Source organism: Aspergillus oryzae, chromosome 4 (genome assembly GCF_000184455.2).
Source record: "Aspergillus oryzae RIB40 DNA, chromosome 4".
In the NCBI taxonomy this organism is placed as follows: Eukaryota; Fungi; Ascomycota; class Eurotiomycetes; order Eurotiales; family Aspergillaceae; genus Aspergillus; species Aspergillus oryzae.
The window spans coordinates 351,380-372,620 of NC_036438.1; the positions used below are offsets into that span (position 1 = coordinate 351,380).

Below are 21,241 nucleotides of genomic sequence, written 5' to 3' on the forward strand. Positions count from 1 at the left end.
CGTGTTTCCATACAGTTCGTTGAATCCATCCGTCATTGACTTCTACGACTGGCAACAATATGCATCGCTACGATAGGGCCCAAAGCACACACGCCAATGATTGCGCACATGACGCCCGCAGCCCCACCCAGGTTCAGCGTTTTGAACATGGGAGGGAAATAGAACGGACCGATCTAGGATTCGATATTAGCTTCGTGGGTGATATGATATCGCAGGGTCTGAATATGTCTTACAAAACCATAAACGTGGCGGACGAAGTTGACAAACACACCAATGTCGGTCGATTGATCCTTGTAGCAATCCACCGCGAACGAAATGAGAATCGTGGTCAGGATCTGATTGCCAAAACTCGCAATAGCCGCACCTACACAGGGAGTGACATTCCAGGATGTGGCATTGTCCAGTTGGAATCCCCATGTCAAGAGTCCCGCAATGACGGTTGCGAACCCAATATACGAAAGCCATAAGCGATCAGCCGGTCGGAAGTAGCCTCGTCTTTGACTGAGAGCTTTCATAAACCAGTCTGACATAGGCCCGCTCACTTGTTCCCCGATAAGACTTCCGATAATAACTGCAATATACTGCAGTCCGATCTGCTGAGCGTCGAAATGAAACTTTTGGCCAAAGGCGATGGGCATCTCAACGATGATGGCCGTATTGGCATAGCAAAAGACAACACATTGAGCAATCGTAGGAATCAAAATTCGCGGATACCGGTACAGGAAGATCGACTCTATGAACTCGCGAGGTTTTAGAGGGCGTGGATCGATTCGGCGGGGGATAAACTTGCTCGTGGGACCACCCTTCCCATCGCCAGCATCCCCGGCGACATACATCGTCTCCTCGCCCAGCAGTAGGTAAGCGAGGAACTGCGCGAAGTTTATCATCACATATATCCAATAAATCCACTCGAAACCAATATGCTTTGCGACGAAACCCATGATAAACGGCCCCGCCGGAGTCCCAAGAGTGGTCATCAATGTCCACCAACCCAGCTTCTGTGCTCTTTCTTCAGGCTCACAGAGCTCAGTGATGACACCACTTCCAATGCCAATCGGGGGTGAGATGAGTATCGCAGTGAGAACCCGTGTCGCCATCTGTGCTCCGTACGTTGTGCACCTGGCTCCACCAATATTGCAGGCCAGACTACCCAGAACGGAGACCAGCGACACGTGGTATCGACCGTAAATGCAGGTAATCGGTTTCCAAAGGAACGGTGTGAGCCCCAACACCAGGATCTGTCGTGGCATATATCAGCGTTTCCGGCTCAAACTTGTATATGCATGTGGTGGTAATAGGAACACGGACTTGTATCGATGTTAGATAGCTCGCCTCGGGCACTGTCACGCCATACTCTTCAGCCATAGAATCAAATGCTGGGATAATCCCTGCAGCCATGAAGGTCGCCACCATCGAATGAAAAGCGACCATTAGGATTTGAACATTCTTTTTCCAAATTGGCCAATTACGTGGATTATCGGGGTGGCTGGACATGTCTTCAGCCTGCTGGGTAGGAACCGCGGGATATACGCCCTCGAGAGGGAGAGACGCTTCCCAACTACTTTTTTCCGCTTTCCCCACCATTTCATCAGGGTTTGAAGTAATGTGTGACATCTTCCAAGGTGGACAGTCTGATTTCGAAGCACGGAGAAAAATGCAGACAGTAGATACTTCCGCGTTATGATATTGGGTCGCAGTGGAATGGCAACTACTGCCAAGGAATAAACAAGATAGGGTTTCGCAACTACTGGTTCACAAATACCAACGATTCCAAGAATCTGCTCCTCGCGGGAAAGGCAGATCTATGTACCAGCACAGCGCAGTATTGGGGCCCTTGTTTCGTTGTCAAGAACTATTAACTGCTTGCAGCGAGCTGCAGGCTTGGCATGCTTACGCAAGGATCATTGGTCCCACTAGCGCCCAAGTGTTGGTCTTAATGTTCCTTTTGATCGAGATCATACAGAATGGTGATGTGGCATGTGAAGAGTTGCACTAATTACGACTCTGTGGATCAAATGTGCATCGGGTTGTGGTGATTGAAGTGCCGCTCCCGATAAAATGAAAGAACTGTTCACGACTCGTGAGGCTTTTTGAAGAGATAGGATATCCCTTTCAATCGATCGGGTACCTAATCAAAGGGTGCAGACGTTAATCCCTGCTTGAAGCGACCCAAAGCTGGTCTTCCTTGTACTCAGCATCCATTAGTTCATTCCGCTATAGACCCACAGACACGCTGGAGATTGCTAACGGCATAGATCATCTTACGATAAGACTTCGGAAGCCATTTCAACAATCCCATCGTTCACTGAAACACAGCGATTAAAGGGTGGATCTGCTCTTAGATATATCCCACGACAACCTCTCGACATGCAGTTTCTCAATGCTCAGCCTGTCTTCCTGTCACAATTCCAACCGATATATACCTCATGATACACTTTTGGCCATCATTAGCGAAAGTATACGCTTAGCATATGCATTCCTTCGCTATATCGAGACGTGATAGTTGAGGCTAATATATTTGGCATCACTTTCTTCCATAAAGCTGGATCACGGGAGCTATGGCCAAAGCGTGTACGCCTCAATGCCTAGGGGTGATCATAAAGACTTTCCTGGTATGGCTCATTGTGTAGGTCGTCCATGCTTGCGAGGAAAGCTAGCTGTTCCCATATTTAGGGTCGGCGATTTTCCTCCTAAGGTCGAAGTCAAGAGGGCCAGCTTACGATCAGACTTGGAGTTGTGATGTCCACATTCTTTTGTTAATTATGCGAAAGCGTTCGCCGCGCTTAGTTCGGTCCTCTATCAATTTCGCGAGAGATGTCCGACCGAATTAAATTATATTGCAGTGATTTGGTTTACGCAAGACAGTGATTGCGGGGATTAAAGCTCCGTGGGCCACACCGTTGTCTGAAATTGTCTAGTCAAGCTTCATGCCCTCGGGTGAATGTGGTCCGAGGGGTTTTTCCATCAATCCGATGAGTGGAAACTAGTGCGCTATTGAGCCCCCGCATTTGTGCCCCAGACTACTTACGGGGTGGTTTCCGGGGCTCCGCAAGTTACGTCGGTCTGGCGAGGTCCACATGGCCGTAAGTTTGGTCAAGCTTCGTGCCCCTGGTCGGAGTGGCACCATGCCTTCTTCATATAAACTAGCTCCTCTCGGGATAATAACCGCCGGTAATGGGGCTGGTGAAGTTTTACGCTAGCTATAAATGCCGGAATGTCCCTTCCTCAAGACGAGAACTGTTGCATGGCGCCATTTGTTCGGCTGACAGCTACAGAACGTTGACCATCACAATATGCGTCTCCGCACTTCCCTTGGCGTGGCCTCTGCCTGCGCCTCCGTTGCATCTGCAGCGCTGAAGGTCACGGAGGACAACAGTACAATCACCCTGGCCAATGACCGATTGACATCCACCTTTGCGAAAGATAAAGGTCGCGTCTCGGAGCTCTTCCTCGATGGCCAGGACCTTCTTGGGCCCATATCGGGCAATACCGGTGTTGGTCCGTATCTTGATTGCTACTGTATACCCTCCGGCTTCTACACTGCTGGCAGTACCGACCCTCGTTTGGAGGTAGTCCAGGGAACCGATTCGACTGGGACAAAATATGCTGGCGTCATCTTAAACGACACATACACGCCGACAGGACAGCAGTTTCAGCAATATTGGTTCCTCCGAGACGGCGAGACCGGTCTGCATACGTTTAGCCGCTTGGCGTACTACAACGAGACGACACCGTTTTTGCGCAACTTGCAAGAATTTCGAACTCTCTTCCGCCCAAATACTGAGCTATGGACACACCTGACATCCAGTGAGGCTCAGACGGCTCCCCTCCCCAGCAAGGAAGCAATCGCGAACGAGGTTGTCGTGCAGGATGCAACGTGGCGCTTCAACAATACCCCGAATGATGCATACTACACTCAATTCTCGGAGTATTTCACCAAATATACCTTCTCTAACTGTATGGGCCTCTTTAAAACATACTGGTATGCTGCATCAGCTAATTTGCAATAGTGTGGCGAGATAACAGTGTCCACGGTTTATATGCCGATGGAACCAACTCGAACGGCACTACGTATGGAGCATGGCTCGTCATGAACACCAAGGACACATACTACGGTGTACGTTAGCAGATCAATCCAAGTTTGTAACGCGCCGCTGACCAGTTTAGGGACCCTTACACTCCGACCTGACAGTCGACGGAATCGTTTACAACTATCTCGTGTCGAACCACCATGGAGAAGGAACGCCAAACATCACCAATGGCTTCGACCGCACCTTTGGTCCCCAATATTATCTCTTCAACGGTGGAAAGGGCTCTGAGTCATCTCTGGAAGATTTGCGATCGGAGGCTGAGACCCTTGCCGACCCAGGATGGAACGCTGACTTCTACGACTCCATTGCCAAGCATGTCATCGGGTATGCTCCCTCTAGCAAGCGCGGCAGCGTACAAGGACAAGTTAAGCTTCCCAAGGGTTCAACGCGACCCATCGCAATTCTGACGGTTGACGGACAATACTTCCAAGACAACTCGGTGGAGGCTTCGTCGCATCAATACTGGGCCGAGATGGGCCAGGACGGAACTTTCCAACTGGACCACGTCAAGGAAGGCAAATACCGCTTGACTGTCTTTGCAGACGGTATCTTCGGCGACTTCGTGCATGATGGCGTCGAGGTGCAAGCCAGGAAGGTAACCAAGGTGCAAGAGACTTGGGAACAGGAGTCCGCTGGTGTCGAGGTCTGGCGACTGGGAACCCCCGACAAGTCCTCGGGCGAATTCCTCCACGGCGACGCACCAGACCCAACACACCCATTGCACCCTCCCCAGCACTTTATCTACTGGGGAGCGTATGACTGGCAGCAGGACTTCCCCAATGGTGTCAACTATACCATCGGCAGCAGCGACCCTGCCGTCGATTTCAACACCGTGCACTGGTCGGTGTACGGTCCGACCCCTGAAAACCCCGACGTCGAATATGACACCACACACGACTGGACGATCAACTTCTCCTTGGACAAGAAGCAGCTGCAGCAACGCAAGACTGCCACGCTGACTATCCAACTAGCCGGCGCCAAGACCGCAGCTGGCAATACAGACGTGTACAACGCGACTGAGCCCTACGCTAATCTTGCGTTGGAAAGCTACATCAACGAGCAGAAGGAGCCGCTGACTTTGTTAGTCGGTTTCAACCAGTCCAGCAGCTGCATTGTCCGCTCTGCTGTCAGCTGCTACCAGGTTCGGTCGCGCATGGAATTCCCCGCCGACTGGCTGAACGTTGGGAATAATGTGCTCACCTTGCATCTCCCGCGTAATGCCACGGACTACGAAACGGCGGTTCTCCCGGGGACAGTGTATGTCCAGTACGATGCATTGCGTCTTGAGCTGGCTTAATGTAGGGAGCATAAATGCGAGTTGAAGGTCGCTGTTGTATATATGTATGCCTTGCCAAGCTTGGCTCGTGTTCTAGTTGTACAGAAATTAATTCAGTTTTCAGTGAACGATCAGCGAGGGATATGTGATTGCGATCATGCATCCTAAGATTTCATAACACTAGTCACTCATCATTAAGAGTGGACCATTCAAATCTCTCGCAGGTCTATATATACCACATTCCATGCGCAAGTAGTTTGTATCAAACGTCAAAGCGAAGCTAATTGAGTACACCACCTGCACCACAGCATCATTGCCATAAATAACAGCCTATACTTCACGCTTTAAACGATATAAAAAGATTCTAGTCTGACAAATGCAAAGATATATACAAGTCTACCAATTCGCAAAGAGATCATAACATCATCATTATTCCACCACCATATACACAGACAACCAATTAGCAATCACCCTTCCTCTCCTCCCTTTCCCTCTCCGACGAGTCTTCCACATCCAAAGAACCACACTCGCCCCCATTTTCCCTACCCCCATCAACCGAATAAACCTTGCTAACCAGCCAACCCCTAAAAACCGGCACCAAAAGTGACCCCAAAGCAATCTGCAAACCCTGAAAAATAACCATAGGCAACTGAATCTTCGCCTTCTGCGAAACATCGAGACCTTGAAAGATGAGGTTCGCCAATGGAACACCCATAGCGGGCGTCTTGGCCGGTACGCAGTAAGCTACTGCTACCGTGTCTTCTCTCGAGAGCCAGAGGAAGGACACCGAGACTGAGACGGTTAGCCAGACGATGAACATGGCGATGGAGATGAAGACGACGAAGATGATGTTCGAGGCTTTTACGGAATTGAATACGTTTGAGCTGAAGGCTGCGTCGTAGGCTTGCCAGACGACTAGGAGGAGGCAGATTGAGCTTAGTTTGTTGAGTTTCCAGGTTGTGAAGATTTTGCGAAGGGGTTTGGGGAAGAGATGTTGGAGGATTTGGCCGATGAACTGGGTTTCTTCGTCAGTATTGATGGATTTACTTCTTTTGGTTGAGGTTTCTGTGTGCAGGTAGCTCTACTTACCATAGGTATAAAGACGGATAATCCAATCTGTTTAAAGATACGCGCATAGATAGCCGCATAATTACCCTGTTCCTCGCCAAGAAAATCGGTATACCATGGCTTCGGCAGACAATACATCTGAATAAGCAGGGGCGTTAAAAAAGGCCCCAGGAAATTCCCGATAGTTGATTCCACCACCGTCAGAGCATCATTGCCGTGCGCATTCCGCGTCATGACTACATTGGATGAGATGGTAGTCGGGACACACCCCATGAGAAGAAGGCCAATAAGTAAAGCCTCATCCATGAAATCAGGATTCGTTGCGCATAGTGACACAACGGCGTAGACAGACGCCGACGTGAACAGGAAACATTGTATCTGCACGAACAGGTGGACTTTCCAACGACTGTAGTTCTCGATTAATGCGCGTGTGGACAGTGTACACCCCGTGATGAAGAAGATGATTGTGACGCAGAGATATGAGATCACTGTTTCAATTGTATCCTGGTCTTTTGTCGGGGCTGGTGCTTGAGAGGCAATGAGGATGACGATGCCAATGCCGATTAGAAACCATTGCCCTAGGATGATCTCGAGGATCTTGCGCCAGAGGGGTTCTTCTGCTGGCATGGCAGAAGTGAGGAGTATTCGGACCAGGGCTTATTGTATGTATATCTTTTTTAAATGCATTGTTTTTATGGTTTGGGCCTGGCATGTCTTTTCCATGTGGAGATCGGCAGATTGTTTAGGCGATAAGGCAAGAATCTGCCGAAGGCGTGAGATTTTCCGAAATGACTTGATTTGTTGGCGGTGCACGGATACTGATTGATAAGGGTTCCACTGCTTTGATAACGACAGAAAGAGACTGTTCTCTATAGATCTAGATACAAGAATACAAGTGTCTGGAAATTGTGGGCAGTCTCACCTCCTAGTCTCATTTAGATGCCATCGGCTCAGAAGACGAGTGGGTATAAATATGGACGATAAACGCCGCAGAGATATATCTACCATCTCGCAAGGATCCACGATACTTTTACTATCACTCAAAGGTGTTAATAGATTGATTGATCTAGTACGATAGTCATTCTATCCTCACAGCTAGCATTACCTCCTCTAGACGTTGAGTAAGAGGTAATTGAAAACACGCCAAAGTAACAAGCGAAGCCTGTGGATTAAGGTCGGTCATATTCATTGGTCCCGTTCCCATAGTGACAAAGCTCTCAAGTATAGAATAATGCCTATCGAAGTGGACGTTGTACACCTGGATACATATGTCAAGGCGAAGGTAAGCCATTACGGGCTACAGACATAAGCATATAGCAATGCCAACGTCGTGACCGCTTCAAACAGTTGGGCTACTGCTAAGACAGGGCTCATAGGTCATAGAAAAGATTCCCTGCATCCCGCTGAAGGTTCTACTAGACTCTATCAGTGAATTAAACCCCACCATGTGGGTTTCTAGTGTTTCTCTTCGCGACAGCCACCATATGAACAGATCTTTCCCTCTATCTGCCCACCTATCTTTTGAGTTGCAACTACAAAGATCGCAGTCATATATCCACGCCGTGATCGCAATCAAAATCCCCCCAAATATCCCAGATACCGCACAGAAAAAAGACCCTCTCCGCTCCAGCACTCGCAGAGGAAGTGAGTGGACTTGGTGTGTATGAAGATCAAAACACAGGCAAAGCAAGCTGGAGAAGCTAAAGGTATATTAAGTCCTATGTCAACCACATGGGAAAGGCCCGACTAACGCCAAATAGAGAAGTCTACGGAGCTCACCCAGAACGTCGCTATGACCTCTACTATCTCACAAGACTCCGCCGAAGCCTCAAGTGGTACAGCCGCAAATCATCACCCGTTTCACGGAAATCTGGTTAAGGGACCATCCAGGAGAAGGACTTCGAATCGAGCTCAGCTCTGCGGACAATCATACACGATCTCGAGAGAACGTCTGAGCTTTGTAACTTGAAGTTGCAGCGTCTAGAAGCGACCAATTTGGAATTTTAGGAACGACAGGCTATAGAGCTGGGGGCTCATGTGCAGGTCAAAACAGAGCACCCGACGGCTCCATCATCGACCAAACCGTCACTCAAAAGACAAGCCTCGTCAGCATATAACACAATGAATAAGAATTCGAAGAAGGCCCGAGTTCTGCCGGCGAAACGCTCGTCACGGTATTGTGTGAAACTCTCTGATTCGGATCTAACAGATGATGATGAGTTTTCAATCTAACGGCAGCGATATTCCTTTGGGTGGTCGGATAGTTTCAATGTGGAAATCCTACCTACTCTACCAGAGGTATAACTCCTCGAATAGTGTCTAGTCCAAGGAACTACAGGGCGGGTTCTGCTAGGGATAATCATCCTTCGACACTCATTTCACGATGATCTCTTAAAAAAATGCTTTCGATGAGTCTATGATGGATACATGTGGTTACTTTGCGTTTGTCTTTTAACCTTTGGTGGTTTTCTTACAGTATACACATTAATAAGAGCAAGTTGAGTTCAAGTCTCTTTATGACTTTTCATAGGACATTATCCAGTGCTGTAGTACTATAGTTTCTCCACGTTGCTACTATAACACACAGAATCGCGTATACCACTCACTCACGATTGAGATATAGTCTATGAAATATGCACATTCATTACATATTAATGCCATTTTAACATACAGTTCATTCCTCATCAACCCAAAACCGCACGACATCTCATGCAGACTCTCCACGACACCCCATTTAAGCTCGCCATGCGCCAAGTCCCTGGGACTCCCTGGGACGGGTGTTCACCATTGACCTGTCCCAAAAGAGGTTGGCAGGCCCTCCTTTCTCGGAGAACTTCAGGAATTTCGCTCCGCTGGCCTTATATAAGGCAAATTTTCACAATAATATAAACTTTGGTAGAGGTTTAAGCTAAGGATCTCGATCTAGTTTAGTTCATTTTAAATAAATCTGCAGCCACGAGTAGAATCTTTATACAAAGATAGGATAATATAAATTAAAATACAGTTATACATAATTCTAAGAACTCTTGGTACGATCTAATGCAACAGGAAGAAATGCGACATCACCCGTGGCATCAGAATACGACAGTCTACTACCACCTTCATCAACTTTACCCCGGAAAATGACCTTTCAGACTGGTAGGAATACGAGATGGGGTCCGTGCCCGTCCTTCAGGGCCATGTCAATAAGATCAGGAGGTATTATATAAGCCTCACGGATCAAAAACCTCTGGACCGTGCGTTGGCAGGCCAGTTGCGGGTGAAACGCCAGCATTGCCACGTTGTATCCTCTGAAAGCTAGCTCGTTTATACATTTCTTTTGTCGTTGGTAACAACACACATTATTTATTCTAGCATAGGGCCGATGAATATTTAGGGTTGAGGTGAAGACAGGTGACTGCGAGATCAGCACATGATAGTCTAGGCCCTAGACATGGTTGGAGATGGAGACGTAGCATGATAGGGATCTGAGATCGCTGGAGTCGTGGACTGAATCGTCCAGGTGGAGCTTAAGATTAGTGATCAGTTTGCCCCTTCGAATCTAACTTGAAGAGGAGTATCTCACGCGGGTTTAGCCGAGGTAGCGAAACCCATTCACAAGACAAATGTTTCTTGACCACGAGAACAGGATATACGAGGGATGTAAAGACCCTTGAACAACGCACGTCGGACGTCACGCATTAGAAGCATACAGAGCAAGGATCAGGACAAATCAGATTCAGGATATTCTAATCGTCGGTTAAAGATCTCACTTCAATATTCCTGGTGTCGCATACACTCGGCGTCCGATCGGTAAATCGGCTTACCGCAAGGGGCATCAGCCTCGGTACATTCTTCTCCGTAATGAAGTTCCCATGATTGGCGCACATCTCTTCCTCCCCCATATAAATCTATAAAACTATTATAGGATGGCCTATCTTTCCCCGCAAAAAGAGTTTTAGTCCTCCCCCAGAAACAACTTACTTTCATTGTGGTGGGCGAAAGCAACAAAAAGCCAGAATCACCATGTCGAAAACATTCTCCCGCGCCGAGGTCGCCAAACACAACACCGAAGACTCCGTCTGGTGCATCATCGACCACCGCGTCTACGACCTCACAGATTTTCTCGACGCCCACCCCGGCGGTAGCGTTGTCCTCAACCAAGTCGCCGGCCAAGATGCGACCGCCGAGTTCTATAACCTCCACCGTCAAGAAGTCCTCGAGAAATACCGCGACGAGCTCTGCATCGGAACCGTAGAAGGCGAAACCCCCGAGATTGCGCCCCGTGAACCCGGCAGCCTTAGCGAAGTCCCCTATGCCGAGCCCCTCTGGCTGCGTCCCGACTTCAAGAACCCCTATTATAAGGAGAGCCATCGTCGGTTGCAGCGCGCCGTGCGCGAGTTCACCGATCGCTATATCTACCCCGAGGCGCAGGAAAAGGAGAAGGATGGCACATATATCAGTCAGGAGTTGATCGATCGCATGGCGGAGGCTGGCATTTTGGCTATGCGTTTGGGTCCCGGAAAGCATTTGCATGGTCGCAAATTGCTGGGTGGTGCTGTTGATGGAAAGGAGTTCGACTATCTCCACGATTTGATTGTTTCGCAGGAGCTGAGTCGCGCGAATGCTAGAGGTGGGTTTGGTCTTCGGCATTTGCTGTCGTGGCGAGGTGTTGTGTGCTAACGGTTGCTAGGCTTCTCCGACGGAAACATGGCTGGTATGGCTATCAGTTTGACCGCCGTTCAGCAGTGGCTGCGCAATGTCCCTCTTCGCGACCAGATCACCGACGAGGTTCTGTCGGGCAGAAAGAAGATGTGTCTTGCCATTACCGAAGCTTTCGCTGGCAGTGACGTGGCTGGACTGCGTACCACGGCGACAAAGACTCCAGATGGCAAGCACTACATTATCAACGGCACCAAGTACGACCCCTGCCATCGAATACTCGCGACATTGCTAACAATACCGTAGGAAGTGGATCACCAACGGCATGTTCGCCGACTACTTCGTTGTGGGCTGCAGGACCGAGAAGGGCTTCTCAGTGATTTTGGTCCCCCGCGGTGAGGGCGTGGAAACTAAGCTGATCAAGACTTCCTACTCGACCGCGGCCGGTACGGCATACATTCAGTTCGAGAACGTCAAGGTTCCTGTTGAGAACCTGCTGGGCGAGGAACACAAGGGCTTCATCGTCATCATGAGCAACTTCAACCACGAGCGTTTCATGATGGCCTGCGGTACGATTCGCATGGCCATGACGGTGGTCGAGGAGTGCATGAAATGGTGCAACCAGCGCATTGTCTTCGGCAAGAAGCTGATTGAACAGCCTGTCATGCGACAAAAGTGATTACCACCTTTTCCATTCTCTAGAAAGAATGAAATGCTAACCATAAACAGACTCGCCCGAATGATATCCCTCTGCGAATCCAACCAGGCCTGGCTGGAATCCATCGCTTACCAAATGTGCAACATGACCTACAAGGAACAAGCGACCCATCTGGGTGGTCCTATCGGTCTGCTCAAGTCGCACGCAACCCGCGCCGCACAGGAGATCGCTGAGCAAGCGACGAACATCTTCGGTGGTCGTGGTTTGACCCAGACCGGTATGGGCAAGGTCATCGAGATGTTCCACCGCACGTATAAGTTTGACGCCATCTTGGGTGGAACAGAGGAGATTCTGGCCGATTTGGGCGTGCGACAGGCTATGAAGAAATTCCCTAAGGCGATGTTGTAAAATATGTACTTCAGGATCTAGATACCATAAATTTGTTATGTTGTTCGATATGATCTTTCTATGGGTACATTTTTCTATGCACGAGCCACGTAGAACATCACCAATTGGCGTTTTCTCAACCATAGTGGCATTGAAACACGCCAGTACATTGTAAACAATGGTTCTTTTTTTATCGCAACGCCATAGTTCGACGCGAATGATGTAGTCCTAAAACCATTCCCTCGTCCACAAGCCCCACCAAACTCCCATTTCCTCCTTAAACCTCCCCTTACAATCATTGCATCGACTGCTGTTCCGAATCCATACTCGTCTCAATCTTCTTAATCACCCGTGCCGGGTTCCCAGCAGCAAAATGAAAAGGCGGCACATCCTAGGCCAAAGTTAGCAATCCACATACCAACGATAAGAAAGGAAAGAAAGGAAAAGACATACCCTAGTAACCACACTCCCAGCCCCAACCGTACTCCCCCGACCAATCCTCACACCCGCCAAAATAATCACACTACCGCCAATCCAAACATCATCCTCAACATGCACTTCCTTACCCGCCTCCGGGCCCTCGAGTCCACGTCGCACAGCAGGATCCATCGGATGCGTGGCACCATAGATACTAACATTGGGGCCGAAGAGCACTCGTTCCCCGATGGTGACAAGACATGTATCCAAGACGAGCAGGTTGAAGTTGAGAAATGTCCCCTTTCCGACTTTGAAATTGAGACCGTGGTCTATTGAAATCGGGGGGTCGACGAAGGGGTCTGTGTCTTTGAATTGGTCTTCATCTGCTTTGGTATCTATGAGAGGTGGTGGGAGGGGACGAGTGTCGCCGATTATACTAGATTTCTGTGAGTACAGTATATATTGCAATTGGGGACAAGGGAGGGAGGGAGGTGAGCATACTCTCTCCATAGTTCTACTCTGCGCCGTCTAGATACTTGTCCGGCTTCATTGAACCGTTGACATGCTAATTTGCATCGCTCGCGGTTGGCCTGTAGATCTTCGTCCCAAGCCCAGTATAGCTCGCCATTGAGCATCTTCTGCCACTCTTTGGAGGTGGTCATTGTGTCTATGTAGAGTGCCGGGGGTATAGAATCGTTGGTGATGAAAACTAGGACTTGTCTTACGTACAAGAAGATCCTCGTCTTTATATCATTATACAGTGTACTCCAAGCCCTGCCCCGCCCCCGCGACCTTGAATCGGGCTTTCGGGGTTGGAAGAATTGCTCGAATGGGCAATGGATGCAGGCTGAAGCTTTTACTATATTAGGAAGGTAAGGCAATCAGTTGGAGTTTAGCGTTCTTGTTGATCTAACCTAAGAAGGCTAGTGTATAGCCCGGCAGCCCTTGGCGCTCTTGGCGTTGTTGCTTTGTTTACTTAAATGAGTATCTTGAATACTTGGAAATGTGGCAATGACCCTCTTATGACCTTCGTTCTCATGAATTCATCGTATTTTCTGTAATGGGGCTTCTTTCTGTTGGAGACTCGGCTGGCTTACATGATGGCACACCAGGAAACCAAGTTATTTAAACAATTGGGGCGTCTGGTCTACCTTTGACCGAAACACATATCTTGAACTGAATCAACCATCCAGCAATTACATATAGCCATGTGTGTGCCATCGCTGACAGTGTCACCAAGCACCTTTCCATGCACCGCGACGCTGGTCAATGTCTCCAGACCACCATATGATACCTTTGAGAGTCACGCTCGCTACAGCTCACCCCGGGACTTCACGCGGGCACTATACATTCCTCGTCATGACTCAACAACTTCCCATCTCCCTCTGTATGATGTTGCCGAAGGTTATCAAGACTCCATAAGAGATACGGTCTTCGGTAGCTATCTGCACTCGGCCAAATTGAGTTATATGGATAAGCCACGGGGTGACGACATGAACGCGCGGGTGGAATATTTGGTCGATGCCAGCAAAAAGGAAGAGGTTATGGAGATACAAGTTCAGCGCAGAAGCTTGAATCAGAGCGACGACATCAAAGCCAATGCGTAGGTGTTGTCTTTCGATTTTCGGAGAATGCGAACGCTAACCTTGCTAGTCTAATTACCTCATCTGGTAGCGCCGAATTCTTTCTTGTGGCCGATCAGCGCGAACACGCCAGTGGCCCAATGATAACATCTTTCCCTATTGAACCAAGTGTGAGAGGAGAATACAGGGTCCCGCACCCTTATTTCACCTGGCGCCTTCCAGGCCACAAAGAAAAACCCGGAAAATTAGTTCAATGGCAAGTCCACCCAGGACCAAACAGCCTCTTCCGCTACACTTTGGCCAATCTGGATGAGCCCGAGATACTTGCAATTTATATTCATGTTGGCATTGTGGTGTGGCTACCTACAGACTTCAGCGAAGGAGTGCTGTTGCTCCCTGAAAGCGGTGGGCAGGAGCAGGAAGCCGTTGTAATAGCGAGCTTATTGACGATGTTGCACCGGTTGCGTGAAGATAAATCGATGCGCGCTAACAGAAACAGTTCAAGTTCAAGATTTGCGAGGAGGTTCGTGTCCAAACTGCGCCTGCATTAGACACAAGGCGGGGGGGTATGAAGGCTTGTATACTGTGGTAAAGCGCGCATAACCACCAGAAGATTACAATGTCTCCTCGCTTTAGGCAACATCGTAATAGCATTTCGTTTAATTCATAATATGATATAGCAACTAATTTATGTTTCTAAATAATAAGGTAGTCATGTTGTCGTGCAATTCCAGGACAATGAGTCTTGCAACGTTAGTGGGGACTCGATGAGGCGGATCCTTTGTGCAGTCGACTTACAAAGCTTGTCCAAGAGACATTTTTATCATCGTCAGGTGGTTGGGCAGCACGAGCAGCCCATACTTTCTCTAGAAGGTCTCTAGGCACTGGGTTGCGAATTTCGGATCTCCTTTCAATCTCTTTGAATCGAGATAGAATGTAATACTGTGAATGGCGTGCAAGGGAGTCTGCTCCAGCCATGAAGAGAGGCAAAATGAGCAGTTCGATCAATGGACAGTCCGAAGGTATGGTGGCGGTTGCATCTAAGATCCGAGCCACACATTCTTGTATCTCTGGGCTTTTTGCCGGACGGAGATCATCCAGTAAGCGAAGTATGCGTAATATACATGCAAACCGGAAACTCTCCGCCACAGCCAGCCAACGAGGGTCAGTACTGGGATACATCTTCTCTTTACTATCCCAAGAGTATAGCTTGTGCTTGGCCACAAGCATGGCGATCTGATATTCATCCCACGTAAGCCACCCCAGTGTGTGCTCTTTGGATTTTTCCAGAATACCACCAATAATCAGGAACACTTCCCGAGGACATCCGTTGACCATCTCAAATGTGCTTTCACTTGCACATGCAACCAGTTCTCGGATATCTTGAGAGAAGCAGAGGCGTTCTGGACCGGCAAAAGCGCGGATAATATCAAGCCTTAAAATCATTAGCACGTATCAAAACACTAGGCTGTTCGGATACCCTACCAGGCGAGGTTACCCAGAAAGAACACAGCCCGCCGACGGTGGCCACTTAGTCCCTCGGAGATCAATAACCGCTTGCAAACGGACATAGCTCCCGTTATATGAATTCCATGAGTCGAAATTCCGGATTCGGCTATCTGTATGAGACGGTCAGGCTCTCATGATGGAAGAATGATGCTTTCTGCTCTCAACCACACTTACATCATGAAGCAATAAAATCTGGATGATGGCAAGAACAGCATCTTGCTCATCCTCCAGCAAAGTTGATGCTTGACTTCTACGGATCTCTTCACTGAGGGCACGTATAGCTTTCATGCGATATTCCACTGCAGTGGCTTCGTGCATCGTTTGGTTCCCCGTCAACTGCCCAAGATGCGAGGCGGAAAAGCCAAGTACAGCGTATAGTAAACCAATCTGCTTCCGGGCTAGGGGAAGAATATATGATCGATACGGGTTGTCGCTCTCATTACCAATCTCGGAGATCTGATGTGGACATATAAACTCGTCATCTAGACGAGGCCATTACTATGTTTATTAAGAATGCATAAGCAAGGACTACACTTACAATGAGTGAGGAGTGTCTCAGTTTCAGGCAGTCTAAGTATCTCTGCGACTTCGTTGGACATCTCTTGTGTGTCCGCATTGAGTTTGTCCGAGCGCGGCGGGTAAGCTTCCGGGGGTGTCGGAGCCGCATTCATAGTCCCTTGAGTTTGTTGCTGATGGATATCTTGCTCCATATTTGCTCTATCCGCTGCATTTCGAGATCTTTGAGTGCTCACCGGTATCCGAGCGCCTTTCCATTTTCCTCGACTAGCAATGCCACAAAATCTGAACTGCTCCGGATACCCTCCACATACTAGACCCTTCGATATACAGCGCTGACAATTGGGACGTGCATGATCGCATTTTCGACACTTCTCCCTGCATGTCAAGCATGCAGGCCCTACGTTGTAGTATTATGTCAGGCTGATCCTTTGGACAGAGACTCATTGTTACGTACCGGCCCGGGGCATTTCCACCGATCTACCTGGACAGGTGATTAGATGACATCACCCAGAACATGCGTCGCTAAGTGGAGTTCGTGAGATAAGTTGGGACACAGTTTCAATGGATCATATCGTGCAGGGTCTGTTACCTATGAGTTCATGATAGGCCAAGATCACATGCTGGCTTTTTTGCCCCATTGGGTATTTTGTGGGTCCGCCAATCAACTGGCTCTGCTCGGCATCAGTACTAGTAATGGTAGCACTAGTATTGTGTAGTGTCTCGATTGGCATGTTCCGCCGTAGCTGAGCTTATGTGCTGCTTTTATCGAGCGTCCTTGCGATATGTTTTGAAATAACTTCAAGTTCTTGGTCCATGGCGGCTCACTGTTCCAGTACCAAACGGACAACTCGTGTTCCACTTGGCTGGGAAGTGGTAAGGTGAGTGGTGAATCATAGAACCGTCAGCATGAAGAAAGAACCCATTTTACCAGTTCAAACCACCATCTATAGCAGAGAATAGTGCTTGAGTAATCTGTAACATCTCAGATTATGAAGAAGTGTGTATATGGTCTAGATCGGGGAACAATGAATACCCAAGTACGCCTTGTGGCCCGCCGTGACAGCTCGATCTTACTTCCTTCGGCTTAGCGCGAGGCGCATTCGTTCTGCCTATCGACACGTGAATTGCCCGATAAGCCAAGGGCGCTTCAGCCTTTCCACATCATCATCGCGACCTCATATACCTACCCAGCAGCTTTTACATTTCTTGAACCAACGAATACTCAATATGGCCGGAAATCTAGATGTCTTACGGGCTGAGAATGTTTTGGATCTTGCTCAGAAGGCTCTACAGGGAGACGGAAGTGTCGAGTACAGTCTCAAGACTCCTTACGAAGCGGTTGCTCTCATCGGCCATGCATGTATGCTGGCTGTGAACTTCCGCCTTGTGGGCCTTGGTGAAGAACACACGATAGGTTTGTACTTTTTAGATTATTCTTGTGCTGTTATTTTTCTTGTTTTCTCTGCTCCTTGCTAATATTTAAACCGCCAGAAGGTTCGTCTGAGAACCCAACTCTTCCGCCAGGATGGAATGCGAACGATACCGTCTCCTTCCGTTACGCTCATTCGCAGTCTTCGATGCAGTATCTGCTCAAAGTCAGCCGTATAGGAAACAATGCCCTTATTTTCGCCCTAGCACTAGGTGATGACAAAACCACTTCCTTTGACATTCCAGTCAAAGACTTCATTTCTGCGTCCGCTTTGCCTGCTTCATCATCATCCCAGTCAAACGCCACCCTCAGTGAAGTTTTCATATCTACACCACGATTAAACGATTTGATCGGGCTATTCAAGATAAACGTGATCCAAAAGCTCGCCCCTGGAATATACAAGGAAGGATATGAGGCCACGAGCCAGTCAGTACGGGAACAGCCACAAGAGAGACCCCCACGACGCGACCCATTGCGAGATGATCAAATCCCACAGCCCGCGCGCCCATATCCATTTGATGATCCCCTGGCGACAAGGCCTCGGCGACCGGTGCCTCCGGGAGACTTTGCACCACCCGGATTCGAGGATGAGTACGAAATTCAGAGACCGCCTCGCGGAATCCCTCTCGGTATGGGAGGCAGAAACCCGCTCAATATCGGAGATCGAGATTTGTATCCACCTGGACTAGGCCCCCATGACCCTCTCAGAGGAGGCATCGGACCAGGACTTGGCGGAGGCGGAGGCGGAGGTATGCACCCAACTTTTGATGATCCTCTTTTCGGCGGTCCGCAGGGGGGAGGATATGATCCGCAGGCGCCACCCGGCGCCCGATATGATCCTGTTGGGCCAGGATTTGGAGCGCCTTTCGGGCGAGGACGCGGGCCTTCCGGAGGACGTGGCGCCGGCGGAGGCGGAGGATTTGGTGGGTTTGGGTTTGGCGGTGACATCATCTAAGCGCGCGGTTAAGCTCCAGGTAGCTGCTGGTCTAACTTAGTTGGGCAGAAACAGATTCTACGACATGATGACAGATTGGGAGACATAGTTGCCTCCGTTAATGACTTTTTAATGAAAGCTTATGTATTTTAATGGTCCAGATAACAGATCACTATCTCAGTACCACGGTCGTACAAAAGCTGTGACCACTTCGTAATTCTGATCAAGTAGAGGTAGAGATTTCCAGGTGTGGCGGGGTTGGCGATGCTTTGGAGATCCCGGGGGAGGTGTGGCTGGTGACTTGCGGCCTGAGTGCAGTGTGGCGCACGGGCCAACCAGAGCGCAGAGAGGCAGCGACCAAACCTGCACGGCCAGCACCAAACCTCAGTCCAAACCTCCCTTCCACTCTTCCTCCTTCCCCTCCAACCCCCATTATCAACTTCATCCCCATTTACACAACCACCGCCGTCGCAATCGGTGTTTGTCCTATTAGAATTTATTCTTGTTTTCCAATTCTGTTATTCCTCTAATTTCTTGTATTTTCCTCTTACACGTCACCCTCACCGACAACCTCACGAGACCCGCCCACTCTCAGTGTTCCGCCCCTCCTCATCCACAACCATCCGAGCGTCCTACCCCTTAACGCGTTGTCTGGCATCACTCTAAATGGACAACAATATGGAAATCGATACCGCGCGGTCCCCCGAGCCCCACCGCCTGTCGCCAACGTCTGACCCTGGGTCGATACCGACATTGGACGGATGGATTGAAAATTTGATGAGCTGCAAGCAACTAGCGGAGGAAGACGTGCGGAGGCTGTGCGATCGGGTGTGTTGCTATCCAGGGTTTGCAGGCTTTGGTGCGGGTTGCGGGTGTGACTAATTCTGGGATACAGGCAAGAGAGGTGTTGCAGGAAGAATCCAATGTGCAACCAGTTGTATGTGCTTTTGTTTTGATTTTGTGTTGATTACCTCCCTTCATCGCGGACTGAAGCGACGCGACCGGTCGGATGTTGACTTGGCCATTACAGAAATGCCCAGTGACTGTGTGTGGTGATATACACGGCCAGTTCCACGACTTAATGGAACTGTTCCGCATCGGAGGCCCGAATCCAGACACAAACTATCTGTTCATGGGTACGTACCCGTGCCGGTGTCTTTGGTTGGATCCCTCTAACCCTTTGCTAGGTGACTATGTCGACCGTGGTTATTACTCCGTAGAGACCGTTACCCTCCTTGTTTGCCTTAAAATCCGTTACCCCCAGCGTATCACCATCCTCCGTGGAAACCACGAGTCCCGTCAGATTACTCAAGTTTATGGATTCTACGACGAGTGCTTGCGTAAATATGGCAATGCCAATGTCTGGAAATACTTCACTGATCTTTTCGATTACCTACCTCTCACCGCACTCATCGAAAACCAGATCTTCTGCCTCCACGGCGGCCTGAGTCCGTCGATCGACACGCTTGACAACATTCGGTCCCTGGATCGGATCCAGGAGGTACCCCACGAGGGACCGATGTGTGACCTGCTGTGGAGCGACCCCGACGACCGATGTGGTTGGGGAATCTCGCCCCGTGGTGCTGGATACACCTTCGGGCAGGATATTTCGGAAGCATTTAACCATAACAACGGCTTGACTCTGGTTGCACGAGCGCATCAGCTTGTAATGGAGGGATATAATTGGTCGCAGGATCGGAACGTGGTCACAATTTTCTCAGGTAGGTGCCCCGGTCATAATGCTTCGCCCCGGGGCCATAGCTAATACGCATTCCAGCGCCGAATTATTGTTACCGCTGCGGTAACCAAGCCGCGATTATGGAGATTGATGAGCATTTGAAGTATACATTGTATGTGACTCTTTCATCCTCTCTTTGGGATTTTCGGTTGCTGACCGTTGATTGTTCCTAGCCTACAATTCGATCCTTGCCCCCGCGCAGGCGAGCCAATGGTCTCGAGGCGTACCCCCGACTATTTCCTGTGATTGAATGTGATAGACTTCTCACCTCTGGCAAGATGAGGTTCTCCGACCCTTCGAGAGGGCACCTGGGATTTGGAACTGCAGACGCGGCGGTCTGCCTAGATAATTGTATGTCTGTTTTCTGGGCCGTGTTGATACCATTCATGAAAATAAAAAGACATTCGCAAGAGTCTTGTTTTTTAACCTGCGTTTTGCGGCGGCTCTCTGTCTAATCAGAGTAATGGGGTGTTTTCCAGGCAACTTTCTTGGATACAGGTGGCTATGGTTTGATGCTAGAACTTTTTACCAGATACACCGCATTACGAACGAGGGGTGGGTACTGTGGATTACCTTTGTCCTCTAGAAATGACGAGAATGGTGGACAATAATGAATTCCATTGCAATGTTACCATCGTAGAGTATAACACAAGGTCACGTGTACCGTTAGCACTTGAGGGAAGTCATGTAAACTCATTGTTTCTATACTCTGCCTTCAAAATCTGGCTCCTAATATAGAATTACAAATAAACATCAGGCGCGTTTTAGTGGATTTGTTTCGTTTTCTAACCAAAAAGTATGTCAATATATATACTTTTTCGACGTCCCCAGCAATTAGCCTGAACTATCAGCAAAATGCAGAATAACAAGAATAATCCAAGTGCAAGAAAGAGAAAAAAAAGAACTTACATTGACATTAAAAGTCTAGGCACTTTATAACGCTCAAATAACTCTCATAAATATCATATACCAAGGAATATTGTAAGACAAG

At 48.9% G+C, this 21,241-nt stretch overlaps 10 protein-coding genes across 10 annotated transcripts; 6 read left to right on the top strand and 4 right to left on the bottom strand.

Annotated features, from left to right (window-relative positions):
- Positions 1–173: 173 nt before the first annotated feature.
- AO090012000146 (uncharacterized protein) lies at positions 174–1,584 on the bottom strand (the record flags this gene model as incomplete). Its single annotated transcript, XM_023236347.1, has 2 exons — positions 174–1,238; positions 1,303–1,584. 2 exons carry the CDS (start codon positions 1,582–1,584, stop codon positions 174–176), a joined length of 1,347 nt encoding a protein of 448 aa, XP_023091278.1.
- A 1,709-nt stretch (positions 1,585–3,293) lies between these two features.
- On the top strand, positions 3,294–4,010 carry AO090012000147 (uncharacterized protein; the record flags this gene model as incomplete). The annotated part of the gene is made up of 1 exon (XM_003189921.2): positions 3,294–4,010. One exon carries the CDS (start codon positions 3,294–3,296, stop codon positions 4,008–4,010), a length of 717 nt encoding a protein of 238 aa, XP_003189969.2.
- Positions 4,011–4,231: 221 nt separating this feature from the next.
- On the top strand, positions 4,232–5,388 carry AO090012000148 (uncharacterized protein; the record flags this gene model as incomplete). The annotated part of the gene is made up of 2 exons (XM_023236348.1): positions 4,232–4,415; positions 4,634–5,388. The coding sequence occupies 2 exons, from the start codon at positions 4,232–4,234 to the stop codon at positions 5,386–5,388; spliced, it is 939 nt and encodes a 312-aa protein (XP_023091279.1).
- A 915-nt stretch (positions 5,389–6,303) lies between these two features.
- AO090012000149 (uncharacterized protein) lies at positions 6,304–7,062 on the bottom strand (the record flags this gene model as incomplete). Its single annotated transcript, XM_023236349.1, has 1 exon — positions 6,304–7,062. The coding sequence occupies one exon, from the start codon at positions 7,060–7,062 to the stop codon at positions 6,304–6,306; it is 759 nt and encodes a 252-aa protein (XP_023091280.1).
- A 3,378-nt stretch (positions 7,063–10,440) lies between these two features.
- Positions 10,441–12,142, top strand: AO090012000150 (acyl-CoA dehydrogenase family protein; the record flags this gene model as incomplete). Its single annotated transcript, XM_023236350.1, has 4 exons — positions 10,441–11,083; positions 11,108–11,333; positions 11,383–11,751; positions 11,806–12,142. 4 exons carry the CDS (start codon positions 10,441–10,443, stop codon positions 12,140–12,142), a joined length of 1,575 nt encoding a protein of 524 aa, XP_023091281.1.
- Positions 12,143–12,416: 274 nt separating this feature from the next.
- On the bottom strand, positions 12,417–13,048 carry AO090012000151 (sugar O-acetyltransferase; the record flags this gene model as incomplete). The annotated part of the gene is made up of 3 exons (XM_023236351.1): positions 12,417–12,512; positions 12,575–12,982; positions 13,040–13,048. The coding sequence occupies 3 exons, from the start codon at positions 13,046–13,048 to the stop codon at positions 12,417–12,419; spliced, it is 513 nt and encodes a 170-aa protein (XP_023091282.1).
- A 698-nt stretch (positions 13,049–13,746) lies between these two features.
- Positions 13,747–14,145, top strand: AO090012000152 (uncharacterized protein; the record flags this gene model as incomplete). The annotated part of the gene is made up of 2 exons (XM_023236352.1): positions 13,747–13,925; positions 13,980–14,145. 2 exons carry the CDS (start codon positions 13,747–13,749, stop codon positions 14,143–14,145), a joined length of 345 nt encoding a protein of 114 aa, XP_023091283.1.
- Positions 14,146–14,458: 313 nt separating this feature from the next.
- Positions 14,459–16,301, bottom strand: AO090012000153 (uncharacterized protein; the record flags this gene model as incomplete). Its single annotated transcript, XM_023236353.1, is given in 6 exon segments — positions 14,459–14,607; positions 14,613–14,817; positions 14,920–15,556; positions 15,607–15,740; positions 15,805–16,112; positions 16,169–16,301. Coding segments are annotated over 6 exon segments (1,566 nt in total).
- Positions 16,302–17,376: 1,075 nt separating this feature from the next.
- On the top strand, positions 17,377–18,533 carry AO090012000154 (proteasome inhibitor PI31 family protein; the record flags this gene model as incomplete). The annotated part of the gene is made up of 2 exons (XM_001727161.3): positions 17,377–17,563; positions 17,641–18,533. The coding sequence occupies 2 exons, from the start codon at positions 17,377–17,379 to the stop codon at positions 18,531–18,533; spliced, it is 1,080 nt and encodes a 359-aa protein (XP_001727213.1).
- A 645-nt stretch (positions 18,534–19,178) lies between these two features.
- On the top strand, positions 19,179–20,496 carry AO090012000155 (serine/threonine-protein phosphatase; the record flags this gene model as incomplete). The annotated part of the gene is made up of 6 exons (XM_001727162.3): positions 19,179–19,340; positions 19,408–19,449; positions 19,543–19,648; positions 19,700–20,233; positions 20,290–20,362; positions 20,424–20,496. The coding sequence occupies 6 exons, from the start codon at positions 19,179–19,181 to the stop codon at positions 20,494–20,496; spliced, it is 990 nt and encodes a 329-aa protein (XP_001727214.1).
- Positions 20,497–21,241: the final 745 nt, after the last annotated feature.